General features: G+C 35.8%; 2 protein-coding genes across 4 annotated transcripts in view; one reads left to right on the plus strand and one right to left on the minus strand.

Annotated features, from left to right (window-relative positions):
• The window catches only part of LOC127864763 (uncharacterized), a 146,439-nt gene extending 129,639 nt beyond the window's left edge, over nt 1–16,800 (plus strand). For both annotated transcript variants that reach the window (XM_052404623.1, XM_052404625.1), the window contains exons 21-22: nt 14,778–14,959; nt 15,481–16,800. In XM_052404623.1, coding sequence (XP_052260583.1) covers nt 14,778–14,959; nt 15,481–15,714 — 416 coding nt within the window. In that variant the 3' untranslated portion in view covers nt 15,715–16,800. The remainder of the gene's footprint in view (nt 1–14,777; nt 14,960–15,480) is intronic.
• Nucleotides 4,709–21,753, minus strand: LOC127864764 (uncharacterized). Of its 2 annotated transcripts, none has more exons than XM_052404627.1 (2): nt 21,373–21,753; nt 4,709–6,168 (listed from the first exon to the last, which is right to left on the minus strand). In XM_052404627.1, exon 2 carries the CDS (start codon nt 6,106–6,108, stop codon nt 5,614–5,616), a length of 495 nt encoding a protein of 164 aa, XP_052260587.1. In that variant the 5' UTR covers nt 6,109–6,168; nt 21,373–21,753; the 3' UTR covers nt 4,709–5,613. The 2 variants fall into 2 exon arrangements, with proteins under 2 accessions (XP_052260587.1, XP_052260586.1); XM_052404626.1 differs by having other exon boundaries at nt 21,386–21,752.
• Nucleotides 21,754–23,259: the final 1,506 nt, after the last annotated feature.

Here is a 23,259-nt window from a genome sequence, read left to right on the forward strand (position 1 = left end):
GGCAATAGAAAATGTTCAATAATGTCATAATACTATATATGTGGTGTAGACCAGCATGTTACATCTACTTATTAGTGTAACATGTGTTGTAGAACCATTATGTTGCATCTTATTCTTAGTGTAACATGTGGTTTAGAACCAATATGTTACATCTTATTCTGAGTGTAATTTGTGGTTTAGGACCAGTATGTGACATCTTATTCATAGTGTAACATATTGTTTAGAACCATTATGTTACATCTTATTCTTAATGTAACATGTAGTTTAGAACCAGTATGTTACATCTTATTCTTAGAGTTAAATAATAGTGTAGCATATGGTTTAGAACCAGTATGTTACATCTTATTCTTAGTGTAACATGCGGTTTAGAACCAGTTTGTTACATCTTATTCTTTGTGTAACATATGGTTTACAATCAGTATGTAGCATCTTATTCTTTGTGTAACATTTGGTTTAGAACTAGTATGTGGCATCTTAGTCATAGTGTAACATATGTTTTAGAACCAGTAGAAAACATCTTTTTCTTAGTGTAACATGTGGTTTAGAACAAGTATGTAGCATCTTATTCTTTGTGTAACATTTGGTTTAGAATGTGTATGAAACATCTTATTTTTAGTATAACATGTGGTGTAGAACCAGTATGTGATATCTTACTCATGTGGTTTAGAATGTGCATTTTTCTTATTTTAAGTGTAACATGTGGTGTAGAACTAGTATGTGACATCTTATTCTTAGTTTAACATATGGTTTTGAACCAGTATGTAACAGCTGAGTCTTAGTGTAACATGTGGTGTAGAATGTGTGTGTTACATATTATTCTAAGTGTTACATGTGGTGTAAAACCAGTATGCTTAAGCCTAGTGTGAGTGAGATTTATTGTGTAGAACCAGTATTTTTCATCATAAACATTTTGAGATGTTGTTTTAAATGGTTTGTATCTTCATGTGAAGCAGTTTGCAATATCGTACTTATTTACTGTGAATACTGAGATTGCATACGGGAAAAGAACAACTGCCCCGGCTTGTATCGGGGGAACCTTTGCTTAAAAAAAGTAGAGAATGATTTAATAAATATGAATGTGATACTCATATTCCACAATATGAGACATACATCATGAACGGTTGCTGACTTGTCTGAAAAATACATTCTTGTGTTTAGAGATGCGTACAAGTATGTAAGTACAGTTGATTAATGGCTGACTTTGGCCATAATGTTCTCTCAGTTAACCTGGTACAACGGCCATAAGGTCTAATCAAACAGTGATAGTACCAGTACTCCACTTGTACCAATCCTTTTGTAGTCCTACGACGATATATACTCGCATAAAAATAAAACCCCAATTTTACAGGCTTGTTTTTTCATCGTGTTCTTCATCATTAAATGTCCTTTATTTGGCCTGTTTAAATCATTTTGGAACATTCTTAACACAAAGAGGCAAATCATTTTAATATATCCTTTAACGGTTAAAAATTCTTTTATCATAAACGAGGACAATCAGGAAGGGCATGGGTTTAATCAGGTCATCGAGGGTCAGGCAAATCTGGGGTCAATGGCTAAGGGACTCGGGAGGCAGATTAGTTTTATAAGTTGGTCATGTGAATATGGGCAATAAATCTCCAATTTGGGCTGCCACTTTGACCACTGATAAAAATTGCACTCAAATTAAAATGTCCCTTAGATGTCCCATATAGTTAAACTGACCTCTACACTACTGTATTTAATACCCTTTCTACCCCTATACTCTGGTATGTACCTTGTGGGTGCATGAAAAGTAAAGCATGCCCATAAAAATTAAGTCTCAGTTTTATTGTAGCTACAGAACTTGGGCTATTTGCTGTGCTGTTGAGGTCATGTCTTAGTATTACCAGGTCACATTCTCATGTTTATCATCTATGTATGAATCATCGTGACTAATGGGTTGTCATGGGAAAAATATGATGGACTTAAAATGAAGACTTGCGGTCCACAAAGATTACCATAGAAGACCATGAACTGTGAATATCAAGCTTTAATTGTTCACTAAATGCCAAATTGCTGTTTTGCTGTCCGCATTAAACATAACAATGTCTGATCTAATGATAGTTTTGTTGGACACTTCTGCAGGGATCTTTTAAGCATTATGCGGCTGTTCCTAAAAGGGCATCATAAGGGTACACCTGCTGATAAGGGCCTCAGAAGAGATTTGTCACAGGTACATTGTCTTCTAAGGTGTTTAATTGAGCCCTTAACGTGATGTTAAATTGACCTAGGCAACTACAAAGCCCATGGACAATGCCTTTAATTGGGCCTGTAACAGTTCCCTTCTGATGAGTTTTTAAATTAAAACAGATAAAGATTTAATTAGTATTCCAGATAACTGCACCGTTTAATCTTTGTGGTTAAATTCAGTTAAAACCCTACATAAACACATTTGACAGTTTGGTGGAGATTTGGAATTCCTTTAAACTTGATAATGTCTGTATGGCCCATTGATAAATAGAACCTTTAAATCTTCATAAATAGCAAAACTGAGTACACTTGGATATCATGTGACACTGGGACTACAGATTTTTTAAATGTGCCATGTGACTATTAAGATTGGTCTTAACTGGTTAACAAATTTAGTATATTGATGAAATCTCAATCAAAATTGGCTTAAATTTCGTTTTGACACTTCCTTGACAGCAGTTATCATGTTTTAAAGAGACATATTATTTTTGTAAAGGTTTCACAAAAAAAAGAAAATAACCCTTTTAGCTTGTTTACTTCAAAGGTATTTGAATACGTCTAATTGTCACTTATCATCATAATCGCTAGCAACCCTTCTGTATTAGTGTATAGCCCTCCCTGAATGTGAATCAGTTTTCTTTTTTTAAAGGTTATGTTTAAATAAAAATGTATTACTGTGATATTTTAAATATGACTCTTAGTAGTTAAGGTATTTACCGTATTTATGACAATTAAGGTATATAGCTTCTGACAAGTCCATTATAAAAATATGCTTTTGGTGAAGAAGTCAAAGTGATTCATTCATGTTTTTCAATGGATATAATTATGTGAAGTTATGCATAGCGACTGATGGGTGCTCTATCAATTGAAATAATTACAGGAAGTTTGTCCGCCAACATGTTAAATACCTGGGATTTAATTCCCAATGATACCAGTGTTATCTGTTTAAATGCTCCTTTTATTGTTTGAATGTATTAAAGAGAGCAATGTGTTTATCCTGAGCATTTACAAGTAGGTTTTAAAGAGGGCAATTGAAAGTTGTAACCATATTTTTGGAGAAGTGGAATTATAATATATAAGCAAATATAAGTAATACATACTGTATGGGAATGTATCATGCAGGGGGTAAGGCTACTATTCCATCTGTCCGTATCCGCATCCGCTTATCCGCATCCGCAAAACAATAGAACCAGTTGAAATGCACTGCGCTTATTCCATTTATCCACATCCGCATATCCGCAGGCGCAATAGGCGTCCGCAAAAGAACGCTCAAGTGAGCATTCTAATGCGGATGAGGACATGATACGGACAGCATTTTGCACGATGAAGGAAGCTGTCATCTCAAAAATCAACTGAAAACTAATCGAATTCGTGAAAAATTACCCGGAATTATACAACCAACGCAGTTCTGCATATTGGAACTCTGATTTCAATTCAAATGTTGGGAAAAGCATAGCCAATGCACTAGAAGATGTTTCGGGTATTTACCATTTGTAGTCTTTTACAGACAGAATGATGATTTGTACCTTATATCTACTTAAATTCACCCTTGTCCTTCATAATAAGAATGTCAATTATAATTTTCAGTTTTATTCATATATTTTTTTTTTCCCAAAAAAGAAAGATACGTTCGACGTATGCGGATAAATGGAATATAGCGTCCGTATTTGGATTTTGCGGATACGCATGCGGATAGATGGAATACTAGCCTTAATCTATTCATTAGCAAATAAAATTTGATTATCATAGGGATTTTAAATCTCATTCTGAGAAGATTTGTGTTCCCTGCTAAACAGGGTTGGCTGTCAAAAGTTCCTGCAAGAGCTTGAAGGTCCAAATTGAGTATTTCCACACATATTTTATTTATTCTTATATATTTATTGACTGAACATCGGGCAAACAGCAAACAAGCCAAATGCCACAAACAGATAAAAAGAGAAATATGTTTCTTGCTTGATCTTTAAGTGAAAATGATGGGAAATTATTTATTTAAAGGTCATTCAATGTTAGCTACTTGTTATTGGTAAAACTTATTTATGTTTATTCTCATTTCGGTTTTCTTAAACTCTTTCAGTACTGAAACTGAATTTTGAAGGTCTTTGCAAACTGTATGGATCCAGATGAGATGCCACAAAACATGGCGTCTCATCAGGATCTAAACTGTTTGCTATTCTGATAGTATTCTTTGAAAAAAATCGAAGAAAATGCTAATTTTAGAAATTCAGCAGACGACATTTTAGCAGACAACAAATTTCCCATCATGCAATGGGTTAATAGACTGATGCATTGTAAAACAAATTATCTAAAGTTGAGAGCCATAACCAACCCCATGGCCTATTGAACACAAATAATATCTTGTTACCTGTATTGAACACCATTTCCTGTAGTTAAGTTGAACATGTGACCATCATGTGACATGATCCATTGTTTACATCATGTCATTAATAAGATCAAAGGCTTTAAGAAAATCACTTTGCATGACCATAAGTTGGCTGCCAGTTTAAGAAAGCCTTTTGTTTTTTCGCATCCTTCTGAGTAACCACTGATGGCTCTGATATTTCAAACCTTTGACCAAAATGATGAGGTGACAAATGGTCCAGTGGACATTTGAGCAATAGGAGGCATTAGTCTTTATTGCCCGCTTGTGGTTTTTCACTGATAATGCTGATTCAGGTCATACTGGTTCACTTTACAGTTTTTGTGAATGAAGTAATGTGTACAGCAGTTATCCTGTGTGATTTTCAATGGCTTGGTTATGAATGGGTGAAAAGTATAAGCATTTCACACTCTGGCAGGGATGGTAACCTTTTGTGTACCAAATAAATTTTTGTTTAACACTGTCAGACACTGCAAATAATCAGTAAATGGTTTAACCCATTTAAACCTAGTGGACTCTCCTGTCATTCTTAATTGGATCAATTTATTTCCAAAATTAGGGATGTCTAGTATATTTATTTCTATATTTAGAATATTTCTTACAGAAAATCCTTTAAGCAAACAGCGCAGACCCTGATGAGACGCCGCATCATGCGGCGTCTCATCTGGGTCTACGCTGTTTGCCAAGGCCTTTTTTCTAGATGCTAGGCATAAATGGGTTAAACCTGATAACTGGCATTGATATGTTGAGCCTGTTTCTCAGGGGGACAGCATGCAAACAATAATGATATTAAGAATAATTTAAGATATCTTTGACCTTAACCCATTTATGCCTAGTGGACATTGCCATCCTTCTAAATTGGATAAATTTATTTCCAAAATGAGGGATATCTAGTAAATGAGTGAGATACAGTTCTGTACTGCTAGAACCACCAACATCATCAGCTGAGAACCGCCTTTCAACAAGTGTTTCGGCCCTTTAATCACAGGACACTCTCCAGGCGGCCGGCCCGCAGTGTTGATCAGACACTACTTGTTGGTGGTAGGCTTCCAGCTCCTCTCCTGTCTCTTCATCCACAACCAACTGGATGCCCTTTCTGCTGCTAGGCTCAGTTTGCCCATTGCTGTCTTCCTGTCTGCTCCTTTGATGCCCAAGGCACTGAACATTCTCCACAGCGACTGTGCTGGGAATCCTCTAGTGCCGATTTCCACAGGGTAGAGCCACACTCCCCATCCCTTCCCTCTGCATTGTTCTTGTAGGTATGTATACTTGGCCTTTTTCCGTTGGAAGGCCTCTTCACAACGAGATTCCCAAGGGACTGTCAGTTCAACCATGATCAGACACTTATCTTTAGTGGACCACAACACAATGTCAGGCCTTAATGTTGTCTGGAAAATGTTTGGGAACACTAGCTTTTGCTTCAGGTCAACAGACATTTCCCACTGATCAGATTCATCTAATACAGAACTGGTAGGCTGCAGTTTTTTAGGCGCCTTTTGTCCTTCCTTCACGAACTGAATCATTTGGGGTTTCTGTCTGGGCCTCTTCTTGGTCCTCTCGCATTCCAACTTGTCAGCGAGTTCCTGAAGAACACTGTATATTTATTTTTATAGTTAGAATTTTTCTTACAGAAATTTTTTAAGAAAACAACGCAGACCCTGATGAGAGGCCGCATGATTGCCAAGGCCTTTTTTCTAGACGTTTGGCATAAATGGGTTAAATTGTTAATAGGAAAAGTGGACTGCACGGGCTTATCTTGGACGACACTATGCACATTCACATTCATTAACCCGTTGAGTGCTAGAACCGAATTTAAAAGGCCTTTGCAAACAGTTTGGATCCAGATGAGACGCCACAGAACGTGGCGTCTCATCAAGATCCAAACTGTTTGCTATTCTGATAGTATTCTTTGAAAAAAAATCGAAGAAAATGCTAATTTTAGAAATTCAGCAGACAACATTTTAGCAGACGACAAATTTCCCAGCATGCAAAGGGTTAAGCTAAGTTTTCCCAGAGTGTGGCGCATGTTTATTCAGTTGAAAGTGGCTGTGTTCTATAGGGTTACAAAGTGGCTGTGTTCTATAGGGTTACAAGTGGCTGTGTTCTATAGGGTTACAAGTGGCTGTGTTCTATAGGGTTACAAGTGGCTGTGTTCTATAGGGTTACACAGGCTGACGGAACTGTTGAAATATTAAAAGATTAATTTACTGATCAATGGACCTTCAAGAACACACACACACAAACACAAACAGACTATTGAAAAAAATTCCTTAAAGCATTGCATGTCATATAATATATATTAATTTGAATTATGAATCTGAATGATAATTTGGATAACATCATGCCCCTCTCTTCATCACACAAAAAGGATCTAAATTATCTGAGAAAATCAGCAAATGGTGTTTGAAAAGATTTTTGCAGGCCAATATCTGCAGTTAATTATTCTTTAAAAGAAGTATTCATAAATCAGCAGATCTTGTTTGTGTTACATGCTTCATACCTGGAATGATTTATAGATGTTTTAATTATTCTAATCATATAATTGTCATTTTTTCCGTCACCACTGCACTATTCGATACATGCAATTAACATAGCACAATCATGCCAAAGATCAAATCCTGCAATGGTTGATTTTAAAAATGCTTTAATTCTGTAGCCAAGGCATTCCAATTTTTATGGAGGAATTTTGATAATTTAATTGTGGGTTAATAATGTAATACCAAAGGCGCATAGAAAATTAAAGTATTAAAGGTAAATGCAATTAAGTTGTCAAAGATGTTTATGGTTAACAAAGGGCAAAGCTAATGTGTGGTCTGAAGTGGTGTATAACATTTCAGTGTATTTCCAAGAGAAGATAACACTATAACAATAATGGTCTCCCTTGAATTTTGTATTTTTAAATTTAATACAAATGAGCTGCGCCGTGTGAAAACGGTGCTTAATGAATTCACATAAAGTGTCTCCCCTTAATAAAGTTAATCAAGAAATTTGATAATAGCGGAACGTGTTGTCAGCCAGTGCAGAGTGCACAGGCTAATCTATGTCAACACTTTATGCACATGCATTAAGACCCATTTTCCCATGGAGCAGCTCAAAATTGGGAAAATGTGACATTCAGAGATTGCAATGTAGATATCATTCGTACACAGCTTTTATGAGGCTTTTTTGCATGGTGCAATACTTTGTTTTTTATGACATGTTGCACCAAATAAAAAAGTTGTGGATTATTCCATCAATTTCTTAGTGAGAAACAAACCAAATAAAAAAAAAAATCCCCTTTTAGAGAGGTCTTTGAGAAGCACATTTGATACATGAAGCCTTGACTCAGATAGTTGGTTGCCAGTGTTCTTTTTTGGCCATATCTGGTGCTGATACATTCATTCCCATTCATCTCTATAAATTAAACTTTGGTAAGTATAATATTGAAACCACTTCGATTCTCAATTTCCCTATCTTACCTTTTCCAACTTAGAAGCAAAGTGAAAATGGCTATGTGCAAACAGCATAAAACCAGAACAGCCTGCGAGTAACTCACAGTCTGCTCAGGTTTTATGCTGTTTGCTGCTCATCAGTATCTAAGGTTTGGATATGAAGCCTTACAAACTTGAATCTAGTAAAAAAAGGTCTTAAATTAAATTTAATTTTCTAAGGGACAACAAAAACTTGAAAATACGTACCGGTATCTAAGTGGTAAAGGGTTAAGTCGAAGCGACTTGATATTTCCCAATCCAAGGACCCAGCCCCATTCCCAAAATGGTAAAAAAAATTATTGCAAGGAATTTGTCCTGAATAACCAACTTCATTGGCAGACACCTCAATCTCTTAATCCAGCTTGATTCAGCACTATCAGAACCTTTAAAGGGATTTTGATTGCACACGATGAGAATTAAGCAGGATGTACCACTCAATATTCAAATATGTAACATCTGTTCTAATCCATTCAAATTTTAAGATAAAGTCACCGATATCATTGTCAAATTTGCAAATGTGCTGACTGGGCACAAAAAGTAGTACAGAAGAATGTAAGGTTTGGCCCATCCCCTGATCTGATGGTTAGATTTATTTTATGTTTGTTACCAAGGCATTCATGAAAAATGTTATTAATAAATCAGTGGCCATGGATACCTTTTTAAACAAATCTAAATGTATCAATCTCAGATTTTAATAATACAATTTAAGCGGTAAATTTTGTGAAGGCTGTTTTAAGAGGTAAAGGATATTGAAATAATGATAAATCGGTTGCTCAAACTTTTTTTTCAATCCAATTTTTAGCTCTACTGGCCAAAGGCCTGAAGAGCTTATGTCATGGCGTGGTTTCCGTCGTCCGTGCGTGCGTGTGTTAGACTTTTTCTTGTTAACGCGATAAAGTCCACAGTTTTCATCCGATTCTTTTCAAACTTGTTCAGTGTCTTTATATTATTGAGGACTCGAACCCTATTGAAAATGGGTCACATCAGAGTAAAAAGTCCAGAATTATCTCCACTTGAATTTGAGAAAATTGTAAAATAAGGCTTGTTTACGCAATAAAGTCCACAGTTTTCATCCAATCATTTCCCAACTTGCACAGTGTCTTTATCTGAATGATGAGTCAAACCCTATTGAAAAAGAGCAATATCAGTGTTATAAGTCCAGAATTATCTCCCCTTGGATTTGAGAAAAAAATGAAAATTATTTTTTTTTATGTGATAAAGTCCATAATTTCCATCCAATTCTTGGCAAACTTGCACAGTGTCTTTGTATCAATGAGGACTCGAACCCTTTTTTAAAAAGAGCAATATCGAAGCAATAAGTCTAGAATGACTTCCGCTTGAATATGAGAAAATTTTGAAATCCCGCTTGTTTACGCAATTAATTCCACAGTTTTCATCCAATCATTTCCAAATTTGCACAGTATCTTTATATCAATGAGGACTTGAACCCTATTGAATATGAGCACTATCGGAGAAATAAGTACACAATTATCTTCCCTTGAATTTGAGAAAATTCTCCTTGTTTGCGCGATTAAGTACACAGTTTCCATCTTATTCTTTCCAAACATGCAGTGTCTATAAATAGCAGTAGAGCGATTTAGGCCCTCATGGGCCTCTTGTTTGAACTTAAGTTTTATTAAAGGCCATTAAGGACATTTCAGAAAACAAAACTTGATATAAATGTATAGCAAATAATTTTCATGCAGTGGTAAATATGGAAAAATTTGAGAGAAAAATAAAATAACAAAAAATATGTTTTTATTCTTACATAATTCACAACTTTTGAAATAAAGTTATCTTTCTTTTTTAACTAAGCATAATTATACTTTAGTACATAATGAATACAGCACTTTGAAGTGGCATATATGGAATGAAAAAAATGCATAGTTTATATGTATAAATAACCATACCATAAACATAAAAAAATAAAAAAAATAAACATTAAATTAGATATACTTTAACATATTTTAATTGCCTTAAACAGCCTGTATTCTGAGACCATGTTAAATACATTATAGTGTCAGTTATAGAGAATCTTGTTCTGTGCAAATTTTCTGAAGGTTTTAGAGTTTCCAATGCTTACAGTAACTGTGCAGAACTATTGGATAGTAATTGTAGCCCAAATTATTGACTGCATAGAACTATGAGATAGTGTTGAGTCCAAATGCTTTACTGCATAGAACTATGGGATACTTTAGAGTCCAAATGCTTGTCTGCATAAAACTATGGGATATTTTAGAGTCCAAATGCTTGACTCTATAGAACTATGGGATACTTTAGAGTCCAAATGCTTTACGGCATAGAACTGTTGGATATTATACATATTATGGGATAGTTTCGTGTCCACATATTGTACTGCATCCATGTATGTTTTAGTTTCGTGTCCACATATTGTACTTCATCCATGTATGTTTTAGTTTTGTGTCCACATATTGTACTGCATCCATGTATGTTTTAGTTTCGTGTCCACATATTGTACTGCATCCATGTATGTTTTAGTTGCGTGTACACATATTGTACTGCATCCATGTATGTTTTAGTTTCGTGTCCACATATTGTACTGCATCCATGTATGTTTTAGTTTCGTGTCCACATATTGTACTGCATCCATGTATGTTTTAGTTTCGTGTCCACATATTGTACTGCATCCATGTATGTTTTAGTTGCGTGTCCACATATTGTACTGCATCCATGTATGTTTTTTTTCAAGTCAACATGTTTTGCTGCATTGAATTTAGCAATATTTTTAGTGTCCACATGCTTTGTTTCATATAACTTTTGGATATATTAGAGTGCTGCATGTACCTCTTTTCAAGGCATTGGTTGAACTTGTTATTGGTCTACATTTAAGCCACATTTCTATTGTTTTATCATTTTTTTATTAAACGCAAAAGAGCCTTAAGTTTTATTAGGAATGTACACAAGTTACCATAATTTTGCACCTTGTTTTAACATCGGGCTCTCTCAGTTTACAGCTTTTATTGCTGTTATGCCTTCCCTATTGCTTCTGTGCAAGACTTGTTATTATTTACCAGACCTTTTGCTGATTTAAAATATTTCTAAAAAGGTTCATTTGAGATTAAAATCTTTTCTTTTTATCCAATACACAACAATTGGTGTATTCACAATTCTTAATTGTGTTTAAGTTTTGTTATCTAAGCTCAATACACAAGCAGTCCATAAAAGAAAATTAATACTACCATCGTTAAGCCTTTGATTATAACTCTTTGTTAAAATAATCTCAGAAAGTGAAAGTTACAGCTTTTTGACATTTAATATCCCACTGTCTTCTTGAACAATACATCCTATCACAAAACCAATCATTTAAATTCTTTAGACAGTTATTTAATCCATGGCGGGAATATCTTCCCGCAGTTTTTCGTATCTGTGTTTTATTGTCTCATAACCTCTCCATTATGCTTTTCTTTCTCTTCTATTCTTTTTGCTCCTTCTTGCTTTCTCAATGCCTTTTCTTTCTCTAACATATTTCTGTTTTTGTTGGTCATCAGTTGTTGACAGACTGGGAATAAAGTCCAGTCAGTGACTAATGTATTTTCACTGTTGTCCTCTTAAGAACATATTATCCCTCACCCAACCCATTGCACTGCATGACTTCCTTTGCATGTCATCAAGGCATGCATTCTGGTAATCTGTGGGGGGAATCTAGTAAATGGTGGTCAAATACAAAAGCATCTCAAAACCTTGTGTCTGTGGTTACTTTGCATAAGGTATTTCAGTAAAGTTTGAATGTTATTTGTCTTAACCAGCGAAAAATTCTTTAAAAATTATGGAATATCCTTTAAAAGGAAGCAATGGTGCTGAAAAACATTATTTTCCATGCATGATTTTATCTTTGTTTTTAATAGAATGACTTATTGTTCAGAAAATTAGTTTATGATTTCTTCTGATTGATGTTGGAAGCATTAAAAAAGAAAAACCCAAAAGGGATGTTTTAAGAGTTATTTCACTTGTTCATGCTTTTGTTTTCACCAATTTTGTGCATCACTTCATGACTGAAGACTTCATTTTGCTGATTATGAGATATTCTCATTCTCTTTTGGGTTGATTTATTACTGAGGTTCATGGGATGGGACCTTTGGATATTCAATTTTTCATTCTCATGAAAAGACCAAGATCATTTTCATTTGTTTGGCTTGTTTTGTTTACTTTGTTGGCATTTCTCATTTATTGTCAGCATGTTTTTGATGTTGTTTTTGGCATATGAAATGTATTTTTGCACATATTAATAATGTTTTTTGTTTATATCATAGACAGCATATTAATAAGTTTTGTTTTATATATTGTGGACAGAAGCTTTTCAAGAATGCAAGGTATTGCATGTATTGCAATGGTTGCATTATGTACTTGTGTTTTTTTTGGTGAAATTTATGTATGCATCCTTAATAAATGAATTGTCACTTGGCTTAAAAAAAATAAGATTTAGTAGGGAAATGGTAGAAATTTAAGATTCCTTGAAGTGTATGGATATTGCGTAGGTGTTCTTAACATGAAAAAAAACACTTATAATCTTATTTATTTGTTTAAATATACACAATGATAGATGTTACATGTTTCTTTATGGATTCATGTCAATGATAGTAAGAAAGGACTGTAAAAAGGGACTTGTTCTGAGTGTGATGAAATGACAATTTTAAAAATAATTCTCTTAGATTTAAAAAAAAAGTGTTCACATAATGTTTAAACAAGCAAAATTATGATTTTCATAGTTACTGTCTGTCATAGATTAAAAAAATAACGTATAAATTTTGTTTAAACAAGCAAAATAAACCTCCTAAATAAAAACAAAAAGTAAAAAAAAAAAAAAACTTTTTCTTTCCACGGATCCTGCGTTTTAATCATAGGGAAGGAAATAATTTTATTCAACTTTCTTTTTTGCTATTTTGATTAGTAAAACTATGGAAAAAAAAGTTTGTCACTTTACATATTCAAAGACCTATTTTTCAATTATGAAAATCGGTTAGGTTAACTTGTCCCTTTCATGTAAAATCCTCAATAAAGGAAAGTATTTTTTAGCTCACCTGATTGCTCAGGTGAGCTTTTGTGACCGGTCTTTGTCCGTCGTCCGTCCGTCCGTTGTCCGTCCGTCCACATTTGTTCGTAAACACTCTATGGGCCACATTTATTGTCCGATCTTCATGAAACTTGGTCAGAAGCTTTGTCCCAATGAAATCTCAGTTGAGTTTGAAACTGGGTCGAGCCGGGTCAAAAACTAGGTCACTAGGTATAAAAAAAGTCACATTTCATGCCCAATCTTCATCTAACTTTGTCAAAATGTTTGTTTGAATGATATTATGGTTGAGTTCAAAAGTGGTTACGGTCCTTGAAAAACATGGCCGCCAGTGGGCGGGGCAGTTTTCCTTATTTGGCTATTGAGAAACCTTGTAAACACTCTAGAAGTCACAATTTTTGCCCATCATCAGGAAAATTGGTCAAAATAATGATGAAACTTGACCAGGATGTTTGTCTGGACAATATCTAGGTCAAGTTTGACGTTTGGTAAAGATTGAATGAACCGACTCCTCTCAGGTGAGAGAACTAGGGCCAACATGGCCCTCTTGTTTTAATAGAGAGCTTTACCTTTGAATTGAGGTCCCACCTTAAAAAACTGGTCTTTCAACATTTGGGATACCTTTAACCTGGTGTCAGAACTTTGTAGACACCATTGACATAGTTGGGGTGCAGACCATATATAAACATACATTGTCACATTATTGAAACCTTAAACATGCCATCTCTTGTTTTACCAATAAGTTGTTTTATTGACTAAAAAAACAAGAACGTTCTATAATTTCTTCTAGTTGGACAATATCTGCCTTGTATCACTGTAAACAACACAGCCATCCATATAAGTGTTCTTCTAGTTGGACAATATCTGCCTTGTATCACTGTAAACAACACAGCCATCCATATAAGTGTTCTTCTAGTTGGACAATATCTGCCTTGTATCACTGTAAACAACACAGCTATCCATATTAAGTGTTCTTCTGATTGGACAATCTCTGCCTTGTATCACTGTAAACAACACAGGCATCCATATTAAGTGTTCTTCTAGTTGGACAATATCTGCCTTGTATCACTGTAAACAACACAGCCATCCATATTAATTGTTCTTCTGATTTAACAATATCTGCCTTGTTTCACTGTAAACAACACTACCATCAATATTAAGTGTTCTTCTGATTGGACAATATCTGTCTTGTATCACTGTAAACAACACAGCCATCCATATTAAGTGTTCTTCTGATTGGACAATATATGTCTTGTATCACTGTAAACAACACAGCCATCCATATTAAGTGTTCTACTGGTTGGACATCTCTGTCTTGTATCACTGTAAACAACACAGCCATCCATATTAAGTATTCTACTGGGTCTTGTATCGCTGTAAACAATACATCCATCCATGTTAAGTGTTCTTCTGGTTGGACAATATCTTTCTTGTATCACTGTAAACAACACAACCATCCAGATTAAGTGTTCTTCTGGTTAGACAATATCTGTCTGGAACGCTGTAAACAATTCAACCAACAATAATAAGTTTTTTCTCTTGTTGGACCATCTCTATCTTGTAGCAATGTTAACATCACAACCACCATTTCAAATGCTCTTCTGGTTTGACTAAGATTTGTAGCACTTTTGACAATACAACCACCCATAGTAAGCATTCTTCCATTTGTTATTAATTGACATCTCTTTTGCAGGTGAAGGTCAATTCAATTTGACGGAAGATCAGATTCGTGCCTTAGCAACAGGTCAGTTGACAGAGGCTGACCTTCAAGCCTTAGTGGCACAATCCCAGCTGAGTTCCAATGAGTTGCAGGAGCAGGTAACCAATGGCGACCATGGTGACATGGCAATACACATGACTGAGGAACACAAACAGGTATCCATTTTTGATGCATTATTTTGTTGTTTGTGTGTTTTATGTGGACTATTATATTTAAAAATAAATAATAAAAGTTATTTAGTTATAAGGTCAATACCAAGTAAGGTTAAAATAATCAGCATTTTTAAATGATAACAGAACAATCTCCAAATGTTATCGCTTCTTACATTTTATGACTAACAGTGCCTGGTCAAATATAAACAAAGGCCTTTAACCCTTTCCTGCTCAGAAGCAAAATGAGAATGGCAATATGCAACCAGCATAAACCCAGAACAGAACAACCTGGGAATTTACTCGCAGTCTGTTCAGGTGTTATGGTGTTTGATGCTCATCAGTGTCTTAGGGTAAGGAAAGAAGCCTTTTTACTTCGAATCTTACAAAAGGTGTTTATCGGTAATTTTATTTGATTTACTAAGAAAATTCAAAGGGTCATAATCTGTATCTGAGTGGAAGTGGGTTAAAGCAAATTTCAAACGTACTGTTATAACTATGTAGATGTATACACATTTCAACTTCAGATGCAAGACTCCTACAGTACAAACCTGGAAGAACGTTCCACAAGCAGGAGCTTGTTGTTCAAGCACGCTGCAGATTCTCTAACAGAGGAAGACGAGGAGGAGGAGGAAGAGATGGAAGAAAACATGGAAGTTCAGGGAGATGTGGAAGAAGTGCTAGACAATGGCATGGAAGGAATGGAGAGTGACACAGATGATAAAACTAACGTCATGGATATGGTGAACATCATAAGATGAAGTGTGGTGGGAGCAGTACATGCACAATATTTGCTGCAAGGAAAGGGTACCTTTAAGGAAATAGATCATCAGGTGAATTTGGAAGAGATGCTTGAAAGTCATATGGGGGGAAGGGATATTGCGGAGGTGATGAAATGAAATTTCATGGATATGATGAAAATCAAATGGTGAGCTGTAGTTTTAGTCTCAACGCACAAGCTTTGTGCTTCCTTGTAAGGATTCTTTGAAGTGGATATATCATCAGTGGAATGTGATAATTGAATTGAAAGAAGGAAAAGATGCCTGGATGATAGCACAAATGTCACGGACTTGGTGAATGATAAGATGATCATATTTATCCTATGCAAAGGTGAGAAAATAAACATGCAGGAACGAATGGGAAGCAATGTGTCAAAAATGTCATTGGAATAGAAAGTATCATAAGATATCAAAGAATGCTTACATTGTCATTGATTATTTGTATGGAGTTAAAAATGGTCCATTAAATGTCAAAGATACCCTTGACAAATGAGTTTAAGGGACAGATACAGTGATGTCAATGACATTCGAAAGTCATGAATATTATTGTTGCCATGCAAATAAAATACAAAAGAGTTATATCAAGTTAAAAAATGAGTTCCTTGACAACACATGGGTGGTTAATAGTGACCAGTGAAATAATTGTTTTTTTAAGTGACCATTATTCAGGGATATACATGTATGCTAATATACAATATTTAATTTCATGCAAAGTACGTGCCAAGAGAAAAACAAGCTTTCTTTGCTCATCTATACTGATCAGAGCATTTGTGTTTCAAAGGACACACCCTTATGATCATGTGATGGTTGTGATGAGAAGTACAAAATGGTGGCAAATATTACCTATGAAGGTCAACAATCCATTGAATTGCCTTGTAAGTTGAAGAGCAGGTAAAATAAGTGAAGGGCAGCAAAAGCAAACAATTAGAAAGGTGGAATTGGTCAAATGTCTGATTATGTGAGATAATTTTTTAAGGATTTTTTTTGGTTCAAATTTATGCTTGACCTTGAAAAAAGAAAGAAACTGTTGCATAATAGCATGATCTTTTTGTTTGTATTTGTGAAAGTTTTTTTTAATTGAATATTTATTATAAAGAATTATATTTAATTCCTAAATGTTGTTGTGTTTGTGTATGACAACGGGTCGGATGTTTATGGGTAATCAAACTTATTATTGTTTTGTTGGATTATTTCTGGACCAACTACTGCCCATTTATTTTTCCTTGAGAAGGCGGAAATTCAATGATCACGAACACCTTTCTATAGAGAACGCACAGGCATTTGTTTAGTTTTTTAATTGCTTTGTTCTTTCAGGGTCTTTAGTCTCTGCATTGAGCTGCAATATTTGAGTACTTGACGTTATCATAGTGTGCAGGAATGCATTGCGATATTTTGCTCTTTGTGGAAAAAATGCAAAATGTCATCACTAGCATGATTGTTCCCTTTTAAACCAATGAAAACACAATTAGATCACATTTCAGGGACATCAAGTAAACAATCTTTGGTTCAAAACCTTCACATGGCTGATACCAAAGGGGCTTGAAAAATGCGTTAATTTTTTTATTGTGCTCGCCTGATGGATTGTGAATACAAAAGGGTTAGATTTGCGATCGAGGCTTGGTTTGATTGTGACCGCGTAAGAAGTTAACCATCTCCTACTGGTTTGATTATTATCAACAATTAACAACCCATAGATCCCAGTGAACCCAGCTATCACTGTATCATCATTTCACTCTAAAAGGCCCGAGTTGACATGCGTCTCAGAATTCTGCGATAAAAAAGATTGTTGTTTTGAAGAAGACAGCAACTAACTCGTCTTAATATAGCGACTGTAATATTCGTGTATGGATGTAGTTGGTCATTGCTCGGCATTGCAAGCTAAACTGTTAAATAAAAATGTTTTTTTAATTCATTCAATATTTTATGCAACTATCAAGGGCAATAGTTGTCAATACAGTAGCTGCTGTGTTGTGAAACCATTGAAACCAGACTCTGGCATTAGCTTGACATCCTTGCATACCTCCTCTCTGCATTGGGTTTCGCTCCGATTGACTCCTCGGGAGTAACGGAACAGAGGCCGACCCATAGAGATCTGAAGGTCAATCGTTCAGAAAGACTTGAAGAACCTCGATGACTTGAAGAACCGCGATGACTTGAAGAACCGCGATTGAGACGGAACCACTTGTTGGTGCTGATAGAAGAAAAGCTATGGGGATCTTTTGTGTAAAAACATTTATTACATACATGTAGTCGTCAAATTGGCCGCACCTATAAAAATCACAAAAACAAACGTCCGTGGTGTCAAAAATTCCTAGCGCTTTTTTCGCCGAAGAACTATCTTCCAGTCATCTTGGTTATGCCTACAATTACATAGACTTTGGTTTTTGGTTAACGGTTAGTGGTATAAAATGGCAGCATTAAACTGTTTGATAGTGCCTTAAACGAAAGTCATTTTCTTTAAGTTGCTCTAATGTATTTTTGCAGAATTATTTCGCTTAGCGACCACTGCTAATGACCATTTAATGTTGCCCGGATATTTTAGTCTATGAAAATATGCAATTTTATCTCTGGTATTTAGTCAATAAACAACTGAGCAGTGATGGTCTGAAAGAATTCACCTGAGGTCAAGTTCAGGTACACGAATCGTCGAAGACTTGACGTAGTCATCTTCTTTTACAACACTTTACTTATATTTTAACATGACCTGCTCATTGTCAAGATACACATCCTGACCATGTTTTATCAAGATTTTAATCATAAAGGTGGCTTCGACAGAAGTAGTAAGGGTTTCTTATGTCAATACATACTTGTCAATACATACTTTTGGATACACGTGACTCGGATTCGAACTCGGCCTTAATATTGTCAAAATAACTATTCTGACCAAGTTTCATTAGTGGTAACTAATGTTGTAGTGTTTTTTTTAAATAAGATTTTATCTGCTGGTTTAGTTTGTGTGACGCAGATGCAAACTTGGCCAAGGTATTGTCAAAATAAATAGCCTGGCCAAGTTTCGTCAAGATTGAGTCATAAATGTGGCCAATGAGTCATAAACAGGCTTTTCTACGTGTTGATCAGGCGGTCTACTTTTGGGACGCATCTTACCCAGATTCGAATTCGACTCAGTATAGATATTGTTAGATGAACGTTCTGACAAAGGTTCATCTAGCTCGGATGTAAAATGGGTCCTTTAGAGTGGCAACGAGCTAAAGGTTGATACCGCACGATGCATGACGCCGGACATTGACTGATCACAATAGTTAGGTTGACACCGCACGATACATGACGCCGGACATAGACTGACCACATTAGTTCGGTTTATACCGCACGACGCATGACGCCGGACATAGACTGACCACATTAGTTCGGTTGAAACCGCCTGATGCATAACTCCGGACATAGACTGACCACACTAGTTTGGTTGACACCGCACGATGCATGACTCCGGACTTAGACTGACCACACTAGTTCGGTTGACACCGCATGATGCATGACGCCGGATTGAACCGCAATAATAAATATAATGAGCACTCATTATTACCGCCTAAAACATATCTCGGACAAAAACTACAAAATATACCTGAATCTGTAAAACCACTATAATTTTATTTAATGGGCTTATAGAATGATAGAACTGGCAGTTTGTCAGCCATGAGTAAAAGCTACACATTGGCACAAATTGTTGGTAGTTTTTAACCATCACTTACAAATTCAATGACAAACAATGTGTCAGATGATTGCTTTAGTAGTTCAATATTGGCAGTATATATACAGATTGAAATGTCTTTTGCAGATATGGTCACTTGATATAGACAACATATTTTTTTTATTCTGTTCTTTTTGCTCGTCTCCTCTGATTATATCGAACATTATTAAAAATAAATTTAATTAAACATACATATCTATTGTTATTTCTGTAGCTCGATCTCTAATTATTTAGGGGACACTATTTGTCGAACATGTGTGGTGGTATTGCAGTCGCCTCTCGCAGCAGACGTTACAGAGGGGATTGATTGAGTGCCCATACGTTTGCTTGACGGCAATGCCAGCTTTTGGTATGTGCATGTTTAAATAGCCCTATTTAGTGTACTCGAAGACTGTGCCATGGTGTGCATTCATTCTCAACCACAGTCGTGAATCATGTCAGAATAATTAACTAAATTCTTCAGCCATAAACATGTAAATTATACAAACACATTTGTACATGAAGTAAAAAATTAAGCATTATTTTCGTTAATTTTAATTGTTAGCGTTTTTTATATGCTGTCAATGATATAATATCCCAATGATAACTATACATTATCAAATAACATATTTCCACAACGATTACAAACTTTTTGAGATGAAATTTAATTTTCTATTTTTAGTTAAAGGTGCGCAATATCGCATTAGCATATACGGCGGGTGAGAGAATTTTGTTCACCTGCTGTTGCCGTCGATACAAATAATTTTAAAATGCGCTTTGCAACAGTGAAATCAGTGATATTCAAATGACGCGACCATGTACTTTGCAGCCCTTTCAGCTTGTTAACAGTTGATTTATTTCCGATTTATTTGCATACCATTCGACGCCCAGAAGTATGTCAGTGTTATACGGGTTTATAAAGGACTACGTTGGGCAATCGGTATCATAGATTGTATGGCGATCTAGTTAGAGGACATGACAGGTCGCGTGTGTAAGCCGACCTAGTTCAAGGACATGACAGGTTGCGCGGTGGTCTTTTCGGGGTGCATATATGGGCCAATGTGCTTCATACGTATGAAACATGTTATGAAACAAAGGTATTTTAATTGCATCAATTGCATGTATAAATTATCACACACACTTGTATGGAATAGCATACACGTACGGATGTGGTTTATATGATTTATGCGATATATGTATTATTCATCTTTTTTTGGGGGGGTGGGGGTGGATAAATTTGTGATAACATTGCATCATAATTTCAAACATTATTAAATCATATAATATGGAATTATTACGGAACAAAGTAAAATATGTAGTATTAAATAACGCAATGGCCTTACAGTACACAAATCTCAAAATAGTCTTTTTTGTTTATTTTCGTGTCGACCTATACCTGTCCCTTTGAAACGACACAATGTAGCAGCATGGTTCGCGCAACATCATATACAACTTTAACAGCAAAATATTAAACTTCAACGTTTTTTCAAATCCAGTTATTTATATGCATAAACTGTACATAAATTATACAATAATTTATATTCTTTGCACACAAGATTAATGTTGCCGTCTTTTCTTACTTACAGTAGAAAATGGATCAAGGAGATTTTGCCCTTGCCGTCTGCCTTAAAGAGGGTATTGCACTCTTTTTTGACTATACACATAAATTTTATAATGTGTATTACAGCTGCTCATGCACATGTTTCAACGTCAAATCTGTATAATTATAAATGGAACAAAACAAACCTTTATTTAAAAGACACCAGTCAGAACGTGAATTAGTCCATATAAACGGACTGCCAGAGCCTTTGATAATTTTTGCTATGGCGGCTCTGGCAGTCCATTTGCACCCCTTCATAAACATGGTTGCAGTTCAGAGCAGAGAATCCGTGCGCTTCACTTAACAGACGTCGTTCGAGACAATTTGAGGAAAATAATGAATAAACTTCACAAACCTGTTAAATTTACCTGAATGGCAACCTACGGATGTTATCCTTTGCATGCACCCTATAAAAACACGACGATGTTTCAACACACTTTCCTCGCTGACATGTTTTATGTTTAAATTTGAAACAGTGAATTCTGTATCGAATAACACATCGTTATCGACTTTGTAGGTTCCAACACATAACCCGACGTGCAAAATATTGGTGTACTGCGACCTAACCAATATTGGGTCAATATTCCAATATGGCGGATACAGCGTACGAAAGCAAAACTAAGTCAATAAAAAGCAATTATTTATTGTTTTAATGGTACCATTCGAATGAGTTTGTGGTTAAGACAGGTAAACGTTGATAAGATCTTGCAGTTTCAGTGTTCCTTAACCATTGCATTGTTGATTAAATTTTGCACCCATGGGCAAGAGCCGGCGCATTGCAACTATCAGCTAACCATTGGGTTATAAAGCTGAGAGTTGAATTATTGCAACTAGAACGTGAATATATCTCAAGCTGTGTCATAAATCGTACAACATTTGCTAAAATCTTTTATTTCCGTGAGCCTCAATATATTGTATGTATAAGCTTTTTTAGTTAATTGAAACGCATTGCTTTGGTTTTTAGTGTTCCAGTCCAAATTTATTGTAAGTGCTTCGTCAGTCCATTTTACATAATTAAAGCTTAAGTTAAGCTTACCTTCCAGAGTCTTTGGATAATCAACCCTGATCTCAGAACACACTCCCATTATATTGTTACGTATAAATTAAATAACTTTGATGTTGTTTCGTGGGGAAACATTAAGTTCAAATGACAATACTTTTATATTAACTTTATAAACTAAATAAAAAAAAGAAACTGGATGTGTTTTCATTTCTTTTCCATCAAACAGCTTTGGCTATTTTCCTTGATGTGGCACCGCCATTTTTTGTCGAAGATGGGCAGTTCTCCTGTGTATGCGAGCAGGTCAACATCTGAAAAAAAGGGACGTTACTCTAAAAGAACAGTGCTCTGGAGCATTTGGGTGTTTACGTTGACTTCTAACGGTGCTGCCCGGGCTTCTGAGTTCCTGTTGTATGATTAAAGGGTCTTCAGAGGGTTTGAGTCTACGGACGTCGTACAAGGCAGTGACGGAAGCTTCACCTAAGGCCTTGGGTCAATGGGGTGACGAAGAGCCAGTGGCTTCTCGGAAGCCAGTAGTTTCACGGAGACGGGGCAGTTCTCTTGCGGATGCTAGCGGGATCAAATCTAAAGAGAAAGGTACAGTACTCGCATAAACAGTATTCTGAAGCAGTTTGGTATTTACGTTGGCTGCAAGCTTTAAACGGTGCTGTTCGGGCTGCAGAGTTCCGGTTTCTTGTTGAGGGTTTTCAGAGTGTTAGAGTATACGGACGTCGTACAAGGCAGTGACGGAAGCTTCACCTAAGGCCTTGGGGTGACGAAGAGCCAGTGGCTTCGCGGAAGCCAGTAGCCTCACGGAGGCGGTAGCCAGTAGCTTGACGGAAGCCGGAGGGTTCGTTGAAGGCATCGGTCCCCTCTTTGGTCGCATTGTATATATCTGAATTTTAAGCGACTCGATTATTTTAAGTTCATAATCAGAAGGCAGGTAGCCTAGGAAAATTATTTATTACACTGTTTATTGTATTTAATGAAAAGTTAGTTTTCCGAGGACTTCGGAAGGCACCTAGTGTGTTTTAGGTCGCGCACACAGCGCTCGGTGGCGGCCTCAGGAATCGGTGGCTCGCGCTACAGAACTATAACTTTGTCATTCATCATTCAGTTTTAAAATAACTAGCCGATAATGACCACCATGAGGAGAGACGTATTGCGTCACACATCGTATATTCGCTGCCTCCCTACTTCAAAGGTCAAGGTCACACTTAGAAGTCAAATATCGAATTCAAC

This window comes from Dreissena polymorpha, chromosome 1 (assembly GCF_020536995.1).
Source record: "Dreissena polymorpha isolate Duluth1 chromosome 1, UMN_Dpol_1.0, whole genome shotgun sequence".
Taxonomy (NCBI): Eukaryota; Metazoa; Mollusca; class Bivalvia; order Myida; family Dreissenidae; genus Dreissena; species Dreissena polymorpha.